Below are 12,591 nucleotides of genomic sequence, written 5' to 3' on the forward strand. Positions count from 1 at the left end.
AGAATGGGAAGAGAAAAAAGAATGTAAGGTGTGTATAAGAAGAAAAAAAAGGAACAATTACGACCACAGACTAGTGTAAGGTAGTGTAATAACAATAATAAGAATAATGGGGAAAACGGAGAGGTGCAACCAGAAGAATTCTTTCAATTAAGGAAAATACAACCACTTTTTACGAAGAAAGTAAAAGAAGGTTGCAGCAGGATCGCCACTGGCTTCTATTCTGAGCCATATCTGATAACGTCTCTAGCCACTGTGTAGCACCATCTCTCGGATCCCAGCCAGAGAGTCGTGAATGACCAACAGAAGCCAGTCCTTTGCAGCTTTCTTTCATGCCACGACACCATGTCATATACTGACCACCTCTCCACTTTTTTCAACCAGTCCCAGAGTCGGCAAATAATGCACGACGTGGAGTTCTCTGGGAAGCCATTCATAGAACATGTCCAAGCCCCTGAAGTCGGTGTTTCAAGATAGTGACACCAATGGCATTATCGTCTCTGTGCCCGAACACACGATGCCGAACCTCTGCATTACTGACATGGTGTTGCCACTGAATGTCAGCAGTCCTTCGGAGACAGCGATGATCAAACACAGAGTCCTCTAACGTCCTCAACTCGGAGAGGCCAGGTTTCACAAGCATAGAGCAGAACTGGTCTCACCGACGCGTTGTAGATCCGACCTTTTACAGCCAGACTAACATCACGAAGACGCCAAAGATGGCCCAGATTGGCATAAGCCACTCTGGCTTTCACTATACGTGCATTGATCTCATCACTCACACCCCTACCAGCACTCATACAGCTACCCAGATACCCGCATACTCAAGGTCGAGAAATCTTTCTCCAGGCAACAGATCCACACGACTATTACTTACATCCATCAGAGCTGTTTCTAGAATGTCATCGATGGCAAAGTTGAAGAGGAATGGTGGGATTGGGCAGCCCTGTCTGACCCCACTGCTCGAATGGAACAATGGAGAGAGGTGATTGAAAACCCTCACTCTGTCTGAGGTGTTTGTATATAGCACTTTTAGGATGTTGATGAACTTCTCAGGCACACCCTTCTTCAATAGACAATCCCAGAGAACAGTCCTGTCCAACGAATCGAAGGCAGCCCTGATGTCAAGAAACACTACGATTGTTGGCCTTTGAAAAGTATGACGGTGTTCTAACATTTGGCGGAGGGTGAAGATATGATCGATACATGCTCGACCAGAACGAAAATCAGCCTGCTCCTTGGGAGTCAATCTTTCTCGGGTTTTGAATAACCTACGAAGTATGACGGGAGCCAATAGTTTGGACGCAATCGGAAGTAGACTTATCCGCCGATAGTTATTACAGGAACGACGTGAACTTTTTTAAAGATAGGGAAAACTATCGACTCGTTCTATGACGTTCGTATACTCTCTAGTTCGCAGACCTTTGTAAACAACGTCGTCAGTTCCTTATTCAGAAAGTCACCACCGTCTTTAAAAAGAGCCGGAGGTAAGTCATCTGGGCCAGGTGATTTGTAGCGCTTCAAGAGTTGGAGTTCCGTAAGTATCGTCATTTCATTCTATTTGTGTGTGGGCTATGATACTGCCCGAGTGCCCAGACCGAAGTAGATAGTTTTCTTAGGGGGCCACATTCCAAGCCTTTGACCTAAAGGTCTGACCCACAAGGCAGTGGAGCATCGTGAGGAGATGCAGTCTCATGGTAGCCGGTGACTAACAGTTGGTTCATACTCTATTTGTTCCCTCAGGATACTGGAGCCTATGTGCACCATTGGTTTGGAATCCGGTTAAAGCGCCGGACATTTGCTTTCCGTCCTCTCATTTTCGTAAACAACATCCCCGTGGTGTGAGAAGGCAGTGAGTAGGACTTCCCTGGCAGAGGCTGTATACGCGTGGCCGTGTGAGAGCATTTCGAGAGGGCGGGCCCACCCCACTATCGGCCTAACCAGGGCGTTTTCGGTCATTCATAGTTACATAATATACCCTTGTGGGCCAGGGTAATTTTACATTGGTTTTCAGGAGAACCGGACACCGTCCAGACTTTCATGTGACAACCCAAACAGTACAGCTCAATCCCGTTTAACAGAGGAGCCAGACACCGCCTAGGCTTAAATTTTATAACTCGAACAGTACAGCTCAATCCTGCTTCACAGGAGAACCAGAAACCATATAGGCTTTAACGCTACAATCTGAATAGTACAGCTCAGTCCTGTTGCGCAACCACACAGATACCAAGCACCCTTGTCAGTTGAGTTAGAGGTTATAGCAAACTATCGTCTGGACTGTGCACATTAAATCGCGTTCATCAGTATTGCTCATGTGGCTGACAATTTGTAAATACTTAGGATGTCGTATTCACTACATAAATGTACGTTGCTACTTCACAAAGATTTTATATCGATTTTCAGGAATCGCATCTGGAAGTTCGTCATTAGTGAGCACATGATTATTATCACAACGGGGATTTGTGAAGATTGTAGTAATTTTAACAGTTGATTTACTGTAGTTCTAGTCTTGACCAATGGAGTCCAATCCGTTTCAGGTGTAAGACAATTATCCACCTCAGACAATAGATGAGGGGTTGCTCAAAGATCATGGATCTACTGAATTTAGACAATAACACCGTTGGATACTGGCTCAGTGGTCTAGAACTTAGGAGTTCGCACGTGTAACCCGAAGGTCTTGGTTTCGAGTTCCGCGTGCGGGATCGTCGGGGCACACTTCTGTGGAGTCCCATACTAGTGCAAGACGACTTTCTTGTGCTTCCAGGTTTTCAATGGTGGTCTAGCTTAGATCGACTCGTTCATTATTTATTTGTTCATTTGTTATGACAGTTCCCACAGCCTTAGTAAGTAGGTGACTGACAATACTTCAACACAGATATAGAAAACATTTTTGACATCTGATGTAGATCACCTATGATTTAGACCAGGTGTCTGTCTATATTTCTAAAGAGGCTAAGTTTGATTTTTATCTCCTTCGAAACTTGAATCCTGACCAATTGAAGAAGTAAATATACAAAAACTATAAGTGATCGACTACAGAGGTCTTTGAAGCACTAGTCGCATACAGCGGAAATATCAAATGAGTAATGTTATAGTTGGATGTAAGGTCCAAATTAAAAATGATAAATCCATTAATTAAGCTGTAAACTTTCATCTATAACACGGATTAATATAATACTTCGAACATGTTTAAGTACTGCCCATGTTATGTAAATTTTCAAATGACACGTTAAAAATACTTTATAGGTTTTACTTGCTTTACTACTCGTATATTAACTATGTAATGTTTATAAAAAGAAAACTTATAATTAACAGCATTATAATGGAACTTGCGTTCTATATACTCATTAGTTTTATACGATAATATTTTAGTGTTTTGTCTAATTCAATAATAAACTTAGTGTTAAGTAAAAGTTATTCTTCTAATAGCTCCCAAATGCCCTGGTACGGCCGAGAGAGGGGAGAGCCAACTCTCCCTCTCCAAATGTTCTCACATGACCACGTGCATACAACCACTGCCAGGGAAGTCCTACTCACTGCCTTCTCGCGACATTACTGTTGTTTACGAAATTGAGAGGACAAAAAGCGAGTGTCTTGCAGAGGCTTTAACCAAGTTGGTGGACACGGAGGATCCACCTAGGGGAGTTGGAAAACCCTGATTACAAACCAATGTTGCACATGAGACCGCATCTCCGTACGTTGCTCCACTGCCTTGTGGATTAGACATTTAGGTCGAAGGCTCTGAGTGTGGCCCCCTAAGAAAACCACCTACTTCGTTCTGAGCACTCGGGCAGTATTCCAGCCCACACAGAAATCAAATGACTTATGTGACTCATATTAATTCGGTATTCCTTTGTACCAATACTTTTGTGTACAAGTATCAAACGTTCTATGCCTTATAATTAACATTTGATTTCAGAAGAAAACATTTTTCTTATACTGTCTCTCATTTTCACTTGTTTTCTTAATAAGATAGATCTGTAATGTCAACTTTTATTTATTTATTTAAAAACATAAACATTGGTACAAGGAGGCACCAAACAGATATGCGTCACATAAATCACTCGATTTGTGTGAGGGCTCGTATACTGCTCGAGTCCACAAGTCGAAGTAGGTTGTTTCCTTAGGGAGCCACGCCAGGACTTTTGACCTAAAGGTATAATCCACAAGGCGGTGGAGCGACATAGGGAGATGCGGTCCCATGGTAGCCGGTGACCAACAATTGGTTCATACGCCATTTGTTCCCTCACGATACTGGATCCCACGTGTACGGTCGATTTTGAATGAGGGTTATCCAACTTCCCTAGGTGAACTCTCCGTGTCCACCAACCCGGCTAAGGCGCCGGACATTCGCTTTTCGTCTTCTCACTTCGACTCTCCCCACTCTCAGCGATACCAGGGCATTTAGGGGCAACTTTACTTTTATAGATTAGTATATTTCTTGATGCTTTCGTTGTCTCAGTTTCACATTTCTAACAATAGTAGTAATATTAATACTCATTACCATTAAAATATTATGTAGAACTCTGTTTATTTTTGATCCTTTTTTATTCTCTTCTATTTTCAGTTCTCTACTACAATGATTGTATGTATTTAGCTCATGAATGTTTAACATTAGGTGAACGTGGTCTTTATAAATTTGTTCAACAGTTTTTAGACTTAGGCTATGATATCATGACTAATACATTGAACAATACCACTGTTACATCAAATGAATCAAATACATTCAATAATTTGAATATATTAGAAAGATCAGCTTCTTTAAGTACATGTATTTTGGTACCACATTTACGTCAATCTGGTGTTAATAATTTATTAGATCATTTAAGACGTGAACGACAATTTTTATTACGATATGTTGAAAGGATTCAAGGATTTCATGTAAGTTTCTTTTTATCAAAGAAAGTGTATCTTTGTGTACAGTTTTAATGTTTACAATTTCTGTTAATAGTTTTTTTTTTCAAATTGTATACAAAATTCATCTGTGTGTATAAACCCCGATCGAAGCTGCTACCTTGACGCGGTGGTCGGGCTTGCCTATCGTGATGACCCAACCGAGCTATATTGGCTGGAACATATGTTCCTGCAGGTTCTACCATGCCAGGCAGGTCGATTGGTGAACGGTAAGACTAAAAGCAGCAACTCAAGGTCTGAGGGCGAAGTCGTACTGCTGACTGTAGAGGGGTGTGACAGCAGTAAGGTGTTTCCTTCAGACAACCAGCATCTGCAGCGATGCTGCCTTCCCACAAGGAGGGGTGGGGTTAGAAAAGGTCGACCCTAAAAATGTCACACCTCACCTTACCTCACGGATTTCCGTCTCCGGCGGTAAGGCCCTTTGAAGAACGGAGCTAACACATTGAAAACCTTCCACAAAAAGGCCGTGCGCGACCGGCCTCAAGCAGTTGTCCCTTGGGCTCTGCGGTCACGCTCCCAGGTCGTCAAGACCAACACTAATCCGATTTCCTTTTCAGGTTCCTCAAGAAATACCCTTCCACGGTGTGGGCAGCCGGGAAGTGATATCAGCCCTCATACCCGTGACAGCACAAGAGACCAAGGTGGTCACATTCAAATCTTTCCTACACCTTCTAATACCTCTCTTATCTCCCCGACTAACCCTCCCCACGTCTCTTTATCACCTCGCACCGCTAGGGCAAACGATTCGAGTACGTGGAACGCCATTCCTGGTCTCCTGAAACCACGCTCTAAACTACACGTAGGAGCTTTTAACGTGCGAACACTTTGCCAAATAGGACAGCAGGCTTCCTTAGCTAAAACTTTAGAATCTCGCGCCATCGATGTGTGCTGCGTCTCCGAAACGCGCATACAGGATCCAAGTAGCGTCATTCATTTGACCTCACCATACCAAAATAAAGAACCGACTCGATTTACGCTTCGTGTATCTGGAAGCCCTGATTCTGCTTCCCGTGGCCTCGCCGGCGTAGGTATAGCATTAAGTCCTAGGGCAGAACTAGCTCTCTTAGACTGGATCCCAGTAGACAGTCGTTTGTGCGCTGTCCGACTGAACGGAACAGTAAGGATCCGAAAAGATAGGGACACTCGTCGTCTCTGCCTATTCTCCAATCGAGTGCAGCTCAGATGATGTAAAAGATGAGTTTTACAGAAAGCTCTCCGACCTTCTCCGAAATGCTAGACTCTCGGATGTAGTAAAGGTGGCCGGTGACTTTAATGCTCAAGTAGGTCAACTAAGCGATGGGGAAAGACACCTAGGTGGATCTCATGGTGTCGTGGCTCAAAGAACAGATAATGGCGACCGTCTGTTGCAGCTATGCTCAGATAACCGCCTGTTCCTTGCAAATACTAACTTTAAGCATAAGGAAAAACATCTTTTAACATGGCGACCCCCTAATTCGTCCCAACGTTGGACTCAAATAGATCACATCGCTATCAGCCACCGATGGAGGGGCTCGATAAAAGGCTGTCGCTCATTCTGGAGCACATGCTTAGATTCAGATCATGCCCTAGTACGAGCGCGTATTTGCCTGCGGCTTACTGGACGTAGGAAGGACGCTGCAAGGAAACCTCTTAGGGGCCTACTTAATGATAGTCAAGCTAAGAGTATATTTCAGGAACAACTAGGAAAACAGTTAGGCAGCCATGTATGTGATGCCCACCCCGAGGCAGCATGGAATGATATCCGAAAAGCTGTGGAAACAGCAGTGATATCTGCTAGTAAGGTAAACCAGAAGGTTAGGGAGCAACACTGGATCTCAGCAGCATCTATCTCACTGATAGATGCTCGGAAACTCATTCCACCTGGCTCTGAACATAATGAAGAGTGGAGTCAGCTTAAGCGCAAGCTGACAAGAAGTCTACGCAATGATCGCGAACAGTGGTGGGTGGCGAAAGCAAGAGAAATGGAAAAGGCAGCGGCAATAGGTAATAGCAGACAATTGTTCAGACTCGTTAAGGAAACCGGAATTAGGAACCCGACCGTTAGCGAAACAATCTCAGAGAATGATGGATATATTATACATTCTCAATCCAGGAGATTGGATCGATGGGCAGAACACTTTAGGGATCAGTTCAACTGGCCTTCAGCCACACTTCGGTTTCCCACGATCTCTAGTCAACCTGAATGGCAAGTTAATGTAGGTCCTCCGACTCTTTACGAAGTTGAAAAAGCCATAGGAAATCTGAAACGAGGGAGAGCAGCAGGCCCTGACAGGTTTACTCCTGAGACTTCTAAGGATGGTGGTCCAGTATTAGCAATGAGATTAACCGAGGTCTTAGGTAGAATTTGGGAACTGGACGTAATCCCATCTGACTGGTCTCAATCACTGATTGTGCCAGTCTATAAGAAAGGACAAAAGTCCTCTTGTGACAATCACAGAGGAATCAGTTTGACTAATATAGTGTCTAAAATATTAGCTTCAATAATACTTCGACGCCTAACTAAAGCTCGTGAAGAGCAGACTAGAGAAAATGAGGCTGGTTTTCGACCAGGACGTGGTTGTATAGACCAGATATTCACACTACGTCAGGTTCTAGAACACAGACACACATTCAGACGCCCCACAATGGTAGTATTTCTCGACCTTAAGGCGGCATTCGACTCTGTTGATCGTGAGGTTCTATGGCAGTGTTTGTCACTGAAAGGAGTACCAAAGAAGTACATTAACCTTATAAAGGCTCTCTACTCGAACACAACTGGTAGAGTGAGAGCTTATGGCGAACTGTCATCAGAATTGATTACCTCAAGTGGTGTTCGTCAGGGCTGTCCACTCTCCCCATTCTTGTTCAACTTTGTGGTCGACGTACTTTTAGAGATAACACTCTCCTCATCTAAATTTCTAGGGGTTGAACTTCTACCAGGAGGTTCACTTGTTGACTTAGAATATGCTGATGACATAGTTTTATTTGGTGAAGACGCTGGCAAAATGCAGAGTCTTCTGACCACTCTAAGCAACAGTGCAAGCATGTTCGGGATGCGATTCTCTCCCTCGAAATGCAAAATGTTGCTTCAGGATTGGGTTACATCGACACCCGAACTAGTGATAGGGAGTGAATTAGTTGAGTGTGTCGACCGCTTCACTTATCTTGGAAGTCTCATCAACCCTTGTGGTCTGGTGTGTGACGAAATCTCAGCACGGATACAGAAGGCTCGACTAGCTTTTGCCGACTTGCATCATTTATGGCGTAGGCGAGATATCCGTCTATCAACCAAAGGACGTGTTTACTGCTCAGCAGTTCGTTCCGTCGTACTTTATGGCAGTGAAACATGGCCGGTAAGAGTAGAGGATATCCGTAGGTTACTAGTATTTGATCATAGGTGTCTTCGAAACATTGCTCGTATATCCTGGGACCATCGAGTATGTAACGCAGTTGTTAGGAAACGGGTACTAGGTAAGGATGGCAAATCAATTGATGAAGTAGTGAAACTTGATCAGTTGAGATGGCTGGGTCATGTGTTACGTATGCCCAACGACCGACTACCTCGACGTGCGATGTTCAGTGGTATAGGAGTAGGTTGGAAGAAAGCTAGGGGCGGCCAAACCAAAACATGGCACAAGTCCATGAAGTCACTGACAAGTGGACTGAGTCATATTGGTAGGTGTAGACTACCTGGTTGGGGACCGCGAGATGATAGCAACCGATGGTTAGAGACCCTGATTGACATGGCTCAAAATCGTTTGCAATGGCGCAGGTGCATCCACTCTCTGTGTTCTCCCAAATTCTAATCTTTTGAATTCTTCATGTCCATTTTTTTCCTCTTTCCAAATTTATTTCACTGGATTATACTCTTTAAATTACATCTTCAAACCCTAATCTTCCCGATTACTGCTTATACTCTTATTACGTCTACCACTATGGGATTTGAATCGACAACTGTATCTCTGTGCTAATGTGGCGTGGCAACTCGAACTGATGTACGTACGTACGAAGTTCTACGTTGTTACTGACTGACTGTGTGTATAAACATACATATTTCTGATAAATAAAATGAACCTTCTTTGGAAAAATATTTAATGACAGAAGTAAACTACGTGCATGATCATGAGCCTATCAGATTTGAAACAGTAATTTGTTTTGGATTTTCGCATGGAATTTAAAACTTACTTTCTCCTGTTACTCCTCATGGAGGAGCATAGACTGCCCACCAACACTCTTCATCCAACCCTGTCTTGGGTAATCCTTTCCAGTTTTTTCTAGTTGTTATTCATCCTTTTCATATCTGCTTCTATTTGCAGATGTAATGTGTTATTTGGTCTTCCTCTTTTCCGCTTCCCTTCAGGATTCCAAGTTAGGGCTTGCCTTGTGATGCAGTTTGATGATTTGCGTAATGTATGTCCTATCCATTTCCATCGTCTTTTCCTAATTTCCTCTTCAACTGGAAGATGGTTTGTTCTCTTCCACAGTAGGCTGTTGCTGTTTGTATCCGGCCAATGGATGTTGAGTAACTATTTATAAATACTTGTACCTTCTTGATAATGGTTGCAGTAGTTGTCGAAGTTTCAGCTCCATACAGTAAAACTGTCTTGACGTTCGTATTGAAGATTGTGACTTTGATGTTGGTTGACAGTTGTTTCGAATTCCATTTGTTCTTTAATTGTAGGAATGCTGCCCTTGCTTTGCCAATTCTCGCCTTTACGTTTGCATCCGAATTTAAAAGGCAATAACAAATAGTGTGTAACTTATTGATAACTCTCCAAGAATCATTAAATATATACTACTGATAAACAGGACACAAGACTGAAGATTAGAAACAAGTTTGAATGATTCTTCAAGGTAACGGTGACATAGTGATCAGTTTCTTTTTCGTGTAGAAAACTGCTGAAATAAAAATATACATGAATTGTTAGCATAATTTATCAATTTATTCAGGCTTATTTGAGCGAGTTTTAAAATTCCTGTTCAAAAAACCACTATCCACATAAATATTCAATAGTATCTTTCAAAATAGCATTCTCTCACTCTAATCTTAATTCTTGACTATAACTTCTAATCCTAACCATTTTTCGTTTATTATAATCAATGTTCCAATATGTGAATTTATTTATTCATTTAAACACACAAACATTGGTACAAGGAGGCACTAAACAGATATGCACCACATAAATCATTCGGTTTATTTGAGGGTTTGGATACTGCCCGAGTGCACAAGTCGAAGTAGTTGGTTTCCTTAGTGGGCCACGCCTGGACCTTTAACCTAAAGGTATAATCCAGAAGGCGGTGGATCAACGTAAGGAGATGCGGTCCCATGGTAGCCAGTGACCAACGGTTGGTTCATATGCCATTTGTTTCCTTATGATCTTGGATCTCATGTACATCATTGATTTTGAATGAGGGTTATCCAACTCCGCTTGGTGGACCCTCTCTATCCACCAATCCGGTTAAAGCCTCTGCCGGACTTTCGTTCTTCGTCATTTTTATTTCGTAAACAACAGTAATGTCACGAGAAGGCAGTGAGTAAGACTTTCCTGGCAGTGGTTGTGTTCACGTGGTCATGTGAGAGCATTTGGAGAGGGAGAGCTAACTCTCCCCTCTCTTGGCCGTACCAGGGCATTTGTGGGCCCAGGTAGAAAAAACATGTGAAGGTTCTTTAAGAAGACCTTTATACAATAAATTGTTTTAGAATTAATTACTGTTTTTTAATTAACTGTAAAGTCACATTACACATCAAAGTTGTACGGTTAAATAATACAAGTTACGCGTGTTAGTATTGTGGTGCAGATATTAGTAGTACATACCAGTAATCGGAAGTGGGATGCTTGTCAGCAAAAGATTGAATTAAAGCGCACAGCAAGGGGAATTGAAATAATAACATAATTGAAGAAATTATAAAGTATATGTAAAGGACAGGTGATGGGAGATGTGTAAATGATGTATTGAATGTATAGTTTTCTCATATTTTACAAAAGCACTCTATAATTTAAAATTAAACAATAAATTGGTTCGCATAAAATAATGCACTATTGTTTTTTTCTTTTTAATCATCTCCTGTCATATCATAAATAACACTTCGATTGTACTATACTAACTTTTGTCGAGCTAGAAGTATGTCTAATCAGGATATCAGTCTATCATTCAGTCAGCTGTTAATCTAAATAACATGTAGTATTCAGTCCTAACAGTCATTCAGCAGTGTTTCAATGGTTAAAACGTTAAACTTTTAACTCACCAAGTCGTATGTTCGAACCCAACATTTACCTAGATTGGTTCTTACAACTGGATAGTATCACTATTCATCATGCAAAATAAGTATAATTCAAAGCTAAGTACATATATGTCTATTTGGTAATGAGACAACGGTGGACGGTGGCTCAATTTCATAGATTGGTTGAAGTTAGACATTAACACCACTGAATGCGGGCTCAGTGTTCTAGAGGTTAAGCGTTAACGCGCGAGACTGATAAGTCCTGGGTTCGAATCTCGCGAAGCTGAATCGTGGATGCACATTACTGAGGAGTCTCATACTAGGACGAAATGATCGTTCAGTACTTCCAGGTTTTTCATGATGGTCTAACTTCATCTCCACAAAACCACTTCTGATAATAATCAGTTAATAAATTAGTTCCACAGTATTACAATGATAGAATAAACATATTTCAAATGATTTTCTGTTAATTAATATTATCTATATGAAAATATATCATTCTCAGTTGGTCTAATCATCAAATTCCATTATTAAACACTTGACATAATGATAATAATTTGATTTTTCATTAATGTTATATTCCATCATCTCAATGATAAACACTATTCTATATTGTATGATAAGCACATATAAACAAACTGATCTATTCTATATTAGGCTTATGATTTATATTATTATTATCATTATCATTGAATTGATAAACATATTTACACGTAGAATAAACGTCTCTTTCTTAATTTATAATTAACAAACTAGTGTTTATGCTTGTGTAAATCATTCAAATGAACTTTTGACCGGAAGATTGTATATCATAGAAAGGTATGACTGGCCTCCGACCATTCATATATATATATATATATATATATATATATATATATATAGAGAGAGAGAGAGAGAGAGAGAGATTGCATAAACAATGCCAATTATTTTGTTGTTTATTTCAAGTTATTAATTGAATGTTCGTTACATAGTGCAAGTTATTATTATTATTATTATTATTATTATTATTATTATTATTATTATTATTATTGTTATTATTATTATTATTGGTGTGTGTTTGTTCTATTAGAAACTCATAAGTACAATATCGTGACCATGGCACTAATTAAACTAACTATAATAAGGGTGTTACTACTGTTATAAATGTAATACACGAGATACTAGGATATCTATTTATGCGTCAATGCATTGTTTGATGTACAGTGAATAGGTTTTGATCGAGTTTTGTTCTCTGAGCTAGATAAATCTCTTATATAATTCTTGGATAAGATAAAAGAGACCCAAGTTAACAATAACAAATTGATAATATGCTTCTACTTAACAGCCTTATTCATCTTAGTCGAATGAAACATTGCGAAGAAAACTTCATTTCTTTTTCTCATCAATGTTACAAATCTCCTTAAGTATACAAAGTTACAGTCTACTAGAAATCATCAATTTATGCTTAATAACATATTTTCAATTGAATAAAACCTACA

At 40.7% G+C, this 12,591-nt stretch overlaps 1 protein-coding gene across 1 annotated transcript in view; it reads left to right on the forward strand.

Annotated features, from left to right (window-relative positions):
- DDX55_1 (ATP-dependent RNA helicase ddx55) overlaps nucleotides 1-12,591 on the forward strand; it is an 87,904-nt gene that overhangs the window by 55,687 nt on the left and 19,626 nt on the right. Inside the window, exon 8 of the mRNA XM_051218061.1 lies at nucleotides 4,565-4,878. Within this exon, the coding sequence (XP_051064495.1) occupies nucleotides 4,565-4,878 (314 nt within the window). The remainder of the gene's footprint in view (nucleotides 1-4,564; nucleotides 4,879-12,591) is intronic.

This window comes from Schistosoma haematobium, chromosome 7 (assembly GCF_000699445.3).
Source record: "Schistosoma haematobium chromosome 7, whole genome shotgun sequence".
In the NCBI taxonomy this organism is placed as follows: Eukaryota; Metazoa; Platyhelminthes; class Trematoda; order Strigeidida; family Schistosomatidae; genus Schistosoma; species Schistosoma haematobium.